The sequence below is a fragment of the Xenia sp. Carnegie-2017 genome, unplaced genomic scaffold, assembly GCF_021976095.1.
Source record: "Xenia sp. Carnegie-2017 unplaced genomic scaffold, XeniaSp_v1 HiC_scaffold_20, whole genome shotgun sequence".
Taxonomy (NCBI): Eukaryota; Metazoa; Cnidaria; class Anthozoa; order Malacalcyonacea; family Xeniidae; genus Xenia; species Xenia sp. Carnegie-2017.
Window position 1 is genome coordinate 5,588,654 of NW_025813483.1, and position 9,845 is coordinate 5,598,498.

The 9,845-nt window shown below is 33.4% G+C and overlaps 1 protein-coding gene across 1 annotated transcript; it reads right to left on the reverse strand.

Moving 5' to 3' along the window:
* Positions 1–5,875: 5,875 nt before the first annotated feature.
* LOC124443353 lies at positions 5,876–9,460 on the reverse strand. The gene is made up of 2 exons (XM_046993855.1): positions 9,386–9,460; positions 5,876–7,938 (listed from the first exon to the last, which is right to left on the reverse strand). The coding sequence occupies exon 2, from the start codon at positions 7,936–7,938 to the stop codon at positions 5,920–5,922; it is 2,019 nt and encodes a 672-aa protein (XP_046849811.1). The 5' UTR covers positions 9,386–9,460; the 3' UTR covers positions 5,876–5,919.
* Between the last annotated feature and the right edge of the window lie 385 nt (positions 9,461–9,845).

Sequence of the window (9,845 nt, forward strand, 5' to 3'; positions counted from 1 at the left end):
AAACAGGAAGAAATAATGAATCGATTAACAATTATCAAGCAATTCACCCATCTACTACTTATAAACAAAAAAGTATTTTATGAGTTACCAAAATGATTACAGAAAAAACTGCATCCTCATATGGGAAAGCACTCTTCTGGTCATTTCAGCATTCAACAAAAGGGATGTAAAATTGTCATGGTTCCTCTAAGATATGGATTTACTCTCATGAAAATGACCCAACAAACACTTCACTCATATTAAGGAGGTTTACAACTTCAGACTAGATAGATTGCAAACGTACTTATCTCATATACATTGTAAAAGTTCCATACAAGTTTCTTAGCTAACAGAAAAACTTTTCCAGTAAATAAATGACTATTGAAAATTGTCAGGTCCAGATGCTTTTGTTTTTATTTGTTTTTAAGTATGGAAGGTTTTAGATAATGTCGAGTTTGTTGTAAGTGTCAAGTATGGAAGGTTTTAGATAATGTCGAGTTTGTTGTAAGTGTCAAGTATGGAAGGTTTTAGATAAAGGCGAGTTTGTTGTAAGTGTCAAGTATGGAAGGTTTTAGATAATGTTAAACATAAGTTTGCTTGATATGAATAAAAGATGTTTGTAAATGATGATCGTCCAGGTTGGTAAAGTCCTGAGAAGGACTGTTTTTGTTGTTGTTGACTGAAGTTTCGACAACCTTAGCGGTAGTCATCTTCAGAGTCAAATGAGGAGTAAACGTCGGTTAGCCGTATTTATCTGGTTCTTACGTCATTGCATTATTATTATTGTACAGGAAATGTGTATTGTCATTGTGAATTAGTGTGAAGTGAAATATTTTATTTTTAGTTGTGATGTGTGATTTAGGTGTGATATTTTTAGTTTATGTGTGATTGTCAATTGTGTATTGTCATTGTGAATTAATTGTGAAGTGTAATGTTTAGTTGATCGTTTGTTTGTATTGTGAATAAGTCGTTTATGGGTGCCGGTAATTGCTGTGATCTGTTCAGGGGGTTTGTTCCAAGGATGGTATACCAACTTTCTAATGTAACCGTTGTCTATAGTCAGTACTGTAAAGTAATGCATTTTGCCGAGTCCCAGTCAATGTTGTGCTTTGTGATTCAATGATGTTCGGCAATGTTTTATGCTGTTTCTTAGTAGCTCGTTTGTGTTCAGTAAGTCTTATGTTTAAGTTCCTGCCAGTTTCCCCGATATAGGAGGCGTGGCAGTTGGAGCAGTTTATTTTGTAAACTGCACCTTGTCGTTCGTGGGTTGTTCTTTGTCCTTTATGTTCGTTAGTACTTGTCGTAACGTTATGATTGGTTTATGTACTACACGTATGTTGTATGGTTGTAATATGCGCGAGATAGTCTCAGACGTACCTTTGATGTAAGGTATCGTTGCTGTTGTCACTGAGTTGTTCATTTCGTTGGGTTCGTTGGGTTTGTAAGTGTTGCGTTTGATAAAGTCAGAGTTATAGTTGTTTTTGTCAAAAACACGTTTGAGATAGTTGTTTTCGTTCTGTAGAGCGTCCGGTGAATCACATATGATTTGTGCACGTCTTGTTAATGTTCTGATTTTGGTGGCTTTGTGTGATGTAGGGTTGTAAGATGTAACAAACCCCCCTAAACAGATCACAGCAATTACCGGCACCTTACAAACGACTTATTCACAATACAAACAAACGATGAATAAAACGTGCACTTCACGCACTATTCACAATGACAATACACAATTGACACACATTACAACTAAAAATATCGCACCTAAATCACACATCACAACTAAAAATAAAATATTTCATGCACTGAATTCACAATGACAATACACATTTCCTGTACACACAATGCAATGACAGTCAGAACCAGATAACAAATACGGCTAACCTGACGTATACTCCTCATTTAACTCTGAAGATGACTACCGCTAAGGTTGTCGAAACGTTGATCAGCAACAACAAAACAGTCCTTCTCAAGGACTTTATTAACCTGACGATCATCATTTACAAACATATAACGATACTCAGGTTCAAACCATTTTACTTTATATGGTTACTCTCCTTAAAAAATGACCCAACAAACACTCCACTCATTTAAGGAGCTTTACAACTACAGACTAGATGAATTTCAAAATTACTAATTTCACTTATACATTGTAAAAAGTTCCATAAAGGTTTCTTAGCTAACAGAAAAACTGTTTCAGTAAAATAAATGACTCTTGAGAAAATATGAAAATACAAATGTTTGTATTGAATATTATCAAAGAATATATATTAAATCTTATTTATATACAACTGTTGTTGTTAGGACTTTAGTGTAAATTTTTTTTAATTCACGGAACCACAAATCCATTTCATCTTTCTTCTATCTCGTAAATTTTCTCAAACACAGAGCTTTTAGCAACTAGCAATTTAAAAGCTTCAATGTTAATTCTATAGTATTGCTCGTTGCATAAAATCTTTTGCTTTTTGTACTTTACCATATTACTGTAAACCAAACTGGATTGTTGTACGTTGTCTGATATAACATGGTCAGGTCCAAATGCTCTCGTTTTAATTTCCATCGCTCGTTCATAAAATCTTTTGCTTTTGAACTCTCCCATATCTTTGTAAACTAAACCAAGATTGTTGTAAGTTGTCGCATATATTAACATGGTCAGGTCCAAATGCTCTCGTTTGAATTTCTATCGCTCGTTCATAAAATCTTTTTGCTTTGTACTCTCCAATATTACTGTAAACCAAACCCAGATTGTTGTACGTTGTCGCGATATTAACATGTCAGTCAAATGCTTTCTTTTGAATTTATCGCTTGTTTACAAAAATGTTTGGCTCAAATCTCTATCTTACTGTAAACCAAAGCCAGATTGTTGTAAGTTATCGCAATCAACATGGTCAGGTCCAAATGCTCTCGTTTGAATTTCCATCGCCAACTCATAAAATCTTTTGCTTTTCGTACTCTCCATATTTTTGTAAACAAAAGCCAATTGTTGTAGAACTGTCGATATTAACAGGTCATCTCCTCGTTTGAATTTCTAGCTCGTTCATAAAAATCTTTTGCTTTTCAGAACTCTCCCATATCTTTGTAAACCACCAGATGTATTGTGATATTAACATGGTCAGGTCAAATGCTCTCGTTTGAATTTCCATTATCGTATACAAAAATGTTTGGCTTTTGTATCTCCTATCTTACTGCAAACAAAACCCAGATTATTGTCCCAGTATTATGGTCAGGACCAAATGCTTTTGTTTGAATTTCCATCGCTCGTTCAAGAAAATCTTTGCTTTTCGTACTCTCCTATCTATGTAAATAAACCAGATTGCAGTACGTTGTTTGCAATATTAACGTGGAGTCAAATGCTTTTGTTTTAATTTCCATTGCTCGTTCATAAATCTTTTTTAGCGCCGTACTCTCCCCTTATGAACGTAAAACTGAGCCTAGATTGTGGTACGTTGTCACTTAATATAACGGTCAGGTCCAAATGAAACTTTCTTTCAATTTCCATCGCTCTTTCAAAAAATTTGCTTTTTCGTACTCTCCCTATTACTGTAAACCGAACAGATTGTTGTACGTTGTCACAAAATTGCATGGTGGGTCAAATGCTTTTTGTAAATTTCTATTGTTCGTTCATAAAAATCTTTTGCTTTTCGTACTCCCTTATCTTTATAAATCCGAACCAGATTGTTAAATCATTAACATGGTCAGGTCCAAATGCTTTTGTGTCATTTCATTGTTCGTTCGTAAAATCTTTTGCTTTTAAACTCTCCAATAGAATTGTAAACCGAAACCCAGATTGAAGTACATTGTCGCAATATTAACATGGTCAGGTCCAAATGCTTTCGTTTGAATTTCTATTGCTTCGTTCGTAAAATCTTTTGCTTTTCGTTCTCCCATATCATTAAACCGAACCCAGAGTTGTTCATTGTCCAATATTAACATGGTCAGGTCCAAATGCTTTTGTTTAATTTAATTGCTCGTTCATAAAATCTTTTGCTTTTTCGTACTCTCCCATATTTTTGTAAACCAAACCCAGATTGCAGTACGTTGTCGCAAAATTAACATGGTCAGGTCCAAATGCTTTCGTTTTAATTTTCATCGCTCGTTCATAAAATCTTTTGCTTTTTGTACTCTCCTATTTTACTGTAAACCAAACCAGATTGTTGTACGTTGTCGCAATATCAACATGGTCAGGTCCAAATGCTTCTGTTTGAATTTCCATTGCTCTTTCGTGAAAATCTTTTGCTTTTTCATACTCTCCCATATCATTGTAAACCGAACCCAGATTATTGTACGTTGATGCAATATTAACATGGTCAGGTCCAATTGCTTTTGTTTGAATTTTCATCGCTCGTTCATGAAAATCTTTTGCTTTTCGTACTCTCCCATATCATTGTAAACCAACCAGATTGTTGTACGTTGTGCAATATTAACATGGTCAGGTCCAATTGCTTTTGTTTGAATTTTCATCGCTCGTTCATGAAAATCTTTTGCTTTTTCGTACTCTCCCATATCTTTGTAACCAAACCCAGATTGTTGTACGTTGTCGCATATATAACATGGTCAGGTCAAATGCTTTCGTTTGAATTTCTATCGCTCGTTCATAAAATCTTTTGCTTTTCGTACTCTCATATCTATGTAAAAACAAAACCAGATTGCAGTACGTTGTCGCAATATTAACATGGTCAGGTCCAAATGCTTTCGTTTTAATTTCCATTGCTCGTTCGTAAAATCTTTTGCTTTTCGTACTCTCATATTTATGTAAACCGAACCCAGATTGCAGTACGTTGTCGCAATATTAACATGGTCAGGTCCAAATGCTTTTTTCAATTTCCATCGCTCGTTCGTAAAAATCTTTTGCTTTTCGTACTCTCCCATTTCATTGTAAACAAACCCAGATTGCAGTACGTTGTGGCAATATTAACATGGTCAGGTCCAAATGCTTTCTGTCAATTTCCATCGCTCTTTCATAAAAATTTTGCTTTTTCGTACTCTCCGTATTACTGTAAACCAAACCCAGATTGTTGTACGTTGTCAAAATAAACATGGTCAGGTCCAAATGCTTTTTGTAAATTTCTATTGTTCGTTCATAAAAATCTTTTGCTTTTTCGTACTCTCCCATATCTTTGTAAACCGAACCCAGATTGTTGTACGTTGTCGCAATATTAACATGGTCAGGTCCAAATGCTTTTGTTTGAATTTCTATTGTTCGTTCGTAAAATCTTTTGCTTTTCGTACTCTCCCATATCTTTGTAAACCGAACCCAGATTGTTGTACGTTGTCGCAATATTAACATGGTCAGGTCCAAATGCTTTTGTGTCAATTTCTATTGTTCGTTCGTAAAATCTTTTGCTTTTCGTACTCTCCCATATAATTGTAAACCGAACCCAGATTGAAGTACGTTGTCGCAATATTAACATGGTCAGGTCCAAATGCTTTTGTTTAAATTTCTATTGTTCGTTCGTAAAATCTTTTGCTTTTCGTACTCTCCCATATCATTGTAAACCGACCCAGATTGTTGTACATTGTCGCAATATAAACATGGTCAGGTCCAAATGCTTTTGTGTAAATTTTAATTGTTCGTTCGTAAAATCTTTTGCTTTTCGTACTCTCCCATAACATTGTAAACCGAACCCAGATTGCAGTACGTTGTCGCAAAATTAACATGGTCAGGTCCAAATGCTTTCGTTTTAATTTTCATCGCTCGTTCATAAAAATCTTTTGCTTTTTTGTACTCTCCTATTTTACTGTAAACCAAACCCAGATTGTTGTACGTTGTCGCAATATCAACATGGTCAGGTCCAAATGCTTATGTTTGAATTTCCATTGCTCGTTCATGAAAATCTTTTGCTTTTCCTCATATCATTGTAAACCAAACCCAGATTATTGTACGTTGATGCAATATTAACATGGTCAGGTCCAATTGCTTTTGTTTGAATTTTCATCGCTCGTTCATGAAAATCTTTTGCTTTCGTATTCTCCATTCTTCCGAAACAACTGACCCAGCTCATTGTACGAATATGAAACGTCAACATGATTGACGCCTAAAGCTCTAGTTTGAATTGTTATTATATCCTTAAGTACATTGATGGCTTGTTTATAGTTGCAAAATTTTTCTAATACATTTACAAAGTAATTGGCAATTTTCAAATTTTTTTTATCAAGTATTTGTTTTCTATAGAAAAAAAATAACGATTTCTCCTTGATCAACTTATTATGAAAGTGCTTAAATGACGAATGGTTTATAAATTTAGTAAGATGCGGAGTTATTTTAATTTCATCTTCTCTGTCTTTAAAGTGATAGAGTGCCCAAGCGACTTGATACGCAAGTAAAGACATCTTAGTCGAATTTTTTGCTTTTTGTTTACTGCAAGAAGTCTGCCAAGATTGATAATTTATGATGGCTTCATGTACAACGCGATGCAGGCGGATGTCGTTGTTTTCCGATTGAAGAATTAACGAACAATGCTTTAATTGAAGGCATATATCTTCTGCTGACTTATGTGGATCAATGCTTTTAATAAATTGTATGATAATATCTTGTGGCAACGGATCGAAAGATATTATCGAGAAAAGACTAAAAAATTTTTCCATTACTATGGATTCTTGGACACTTTTTTGTACTGCCAACTCAACAGTTTTCAATAAAGTTGATTTACCTCCAGAATATGCTTTATTGATCTTTTGAAATGTGGCATCCATGCTTTGTCGCTCTCCTTCATTCAACTTATGGAAATATTGCTCCCACGTGAATTCCAAATTTGCACTTTTTACACTACCTACGTAGTAAGCAGCACTTGCCAGGACCAATGGTTGACGATCTAATTTTTCTGACAAATTCTTCAAAAACTCTTCATCATGATTATGAATATCGGTATAGACAGATAGAAGCTGACGACATTCTTTATCATTCATACCATGACTAATTGAAATGTGTTTGTTTAGATTTCCATCTGGTGGTATAGCATCTGTGTTTTGAACAGTTACTATAATTTGTCCATTCTTCCAATTATGATCACCAACTTGAGGTAATAATGGATAAATTTTATCAAGTTCAACCACGTTATCTACAACAATCCACCATATTTTCCAAGATTTCAGTTTTTGTGTCAGCAGGAAATGAAATTGTTTGATTCTGTCTTCGCTGCTTTCTATCTTTTTTATAATATTTTCAATAAAATGTTCATTGATGTTCAAACGTTGACAAAGTTCATTATAAGTTTTTAAGAGAGAGTCAGCATCTTTTCCTTCGAGTGTCATCACAAATGTAGTTTTATTTTCCCAGTCAACAGAGTTAAACATTTTGTCGCAAATTTGTCTGGCTAATTGAGATTTACCACTGCCAGGATTACCAGAAATATAGTAATATGTCAGTTCATTATTGTTAGTACTGCGCAAGTTATTGAGATCTGCTGTGATTTGATTAAGTAACTCTGTACGTTTAACCACATCGTGATTTGGTTTGCAAGGAATTACTTGAAATGAATTAAATTTGTTTCGTTGACATTTAATTTCATTAATTTCAGTGAATGAAAATGCTAGATACTTAAGTGACTTTTCAATATCACCAACCATTTTGTGAAATTCGGTATCAGATACTTTACCTTTATTTACATGGGTCAATTTGTTTCTTACATTACGAATTTCATTTACTGCATCTCTAACTTTTGGGTCAAGATTTGTTCCAACTGAGTTGGAAAACAGTATTGCTGCGAACAGTGTTGTACAATCCCACTTACTGGTGTCACCATCTTGAAAAGTTTGCAGAATATGTTTGTCATGAGGTTTCTTTTTTGTTTTTTCAATATTGAACAACCTTTGACCACTAACGTTTGTATTTTCCCATTGTCCAAGAGAATTTTTGTAATGTTTGTCCCATTCTTGGATAAATAAATCAGCAAGTTTCTTTTCAACGACATCTGTAAGTATTTTCTGCATGTAGTAGTTATTCCTTTCTTCTTTTGACTCCATCTACGGATTATAAAATGATCATAAGATGAGCAATAATTATTCTTTAATACAATTTATGGACAACTGAAATAGTTGAAGATTGAGTTGGTAAATTTCCAATTGTTCATGAAATTGGTTAACCAACATGGCAGCAGAAACGTAGAAAAATTTTTCATGCATTTAGGTATTTTTGTGGCAGTTGAGCAAGTTGTTGAAAACCTTCATAAAATAAAATTTTAAGTGTAGCTAAGAGCAATGTAAGCAGTTGGTCTATAGGTGTGTTTGCAAACCGAGCTGAGCTCTACCAATTAAATCAATCAATCAATATAAGGGAATTTGCAGATCAATCAAAATCATGTTATAGGAAAAGTTAAAACGTTTTTTTATTTGCCTGTTTCGCATCATTGGATGCACTATGTTTTTATAAAAAAAAACACAAATGTGTTTGCGCTGGCTTATGCCAAGTTTGGAGAAGTTGTGAGTTCTCCCAAAGGTCTCCATAGTGCAAAGAGTAAATGCTTAAAACTTTTATAAAGCAGCTATCTACATGCCATGCAGGTCATTTTATCATTTCACTGACATTATCATTAATAAATGTACTTTGTGTAACTCACCATAATAAGACACACGACCAGTTTATTACTATCAATAATGTGTAAAGTAAGAATAACGTAATATTAAAGAAAACATGACCAGTTTATTCACAACACTATCAACACAAGAATATCAACTGAGTTGCATCATCCTAACCATTCCTGAATGCGTTTCAACAAAGACTTTTTATGTAAAGCTGACACAGAGTGCGTATAGTCGGTATAAAATAATTACAAATATTTGCTGAAATTAATCATTTCATACAGTTATCTAAAGCAAAACTTTATCAGTCGATAATGCAGTTGCACTATACACTATATGAGTGTAAAAATGTTGGTTATATTAAAAAAATCAATATATTAATAGTATTTTACATTGATTTATATTTAGCTGTACCAAAGGTCTTTAAAATCTGGTTTGTTTTCCGTTGGCGATGCAGAATATGCATCTTCAACATGAGATTTGAATGATACGTGACAAATGAATAAAAAAAGAAACATTTTCACCTTACTACAGAAAAACAGTAGGGATCAGAACATTTAAAACTGTGTGACGAGTGACGTGTCAGTATTTGACTAAACATGTTATTAATCTTATAGCTTTGCTATATTAATATAATTCGAGATAATCTATTGAAATAAATCGGAAAATATCAGAAGTTTACATTACTAAATCGTTACAAACGCAAATTTATTGAAAAATCTCACTAGAATCATTAAATGTTATCCATATAAAACATATACGTAACGCGGAAATGACTTTATCACAAATTTTTCTTGACATAAAGAAATAATTGATAAATGGACATAAATATTAAATCCCAAAATTAAAATACATTATAACAATGACAGGTAAAAGTTTAAAATCAACATACCTTCACAAATTCAGAAAGATTAAAGACGCAACCAACTACATGATGCTTTTGCTTGATGATAAAGAAATGGGAATGTCCACTAAATGTTAAATTTTAATCCCCTGCGGATTATATTGTGAAATTTTGAATTCTTTTCATAGCAGCAAAATGATAGAATGCGGAATGCAAATTTTATATGTTTTTGCTTTATAGCCGACTTACGACTTACTTTTATATGTTTTTGCTTTATAGCCGACTTAAATTTTATATGTTTTTGCTTTATAGCCGACTTACTATATATTGATAAAACTTGGTATCAAATCAGTTTGTTCAATAGCTATAAAATGATAAACTAGCGTAGCTCATTGAGTTCTATTATAACTCAATGGTGTAGCTCAATGGTGTTATTATAGAACTCAATGGTGTAGCTAGCTTATAGACCATGCCATTGAGCTAAATACAACTGGAACGCTACCTTTTT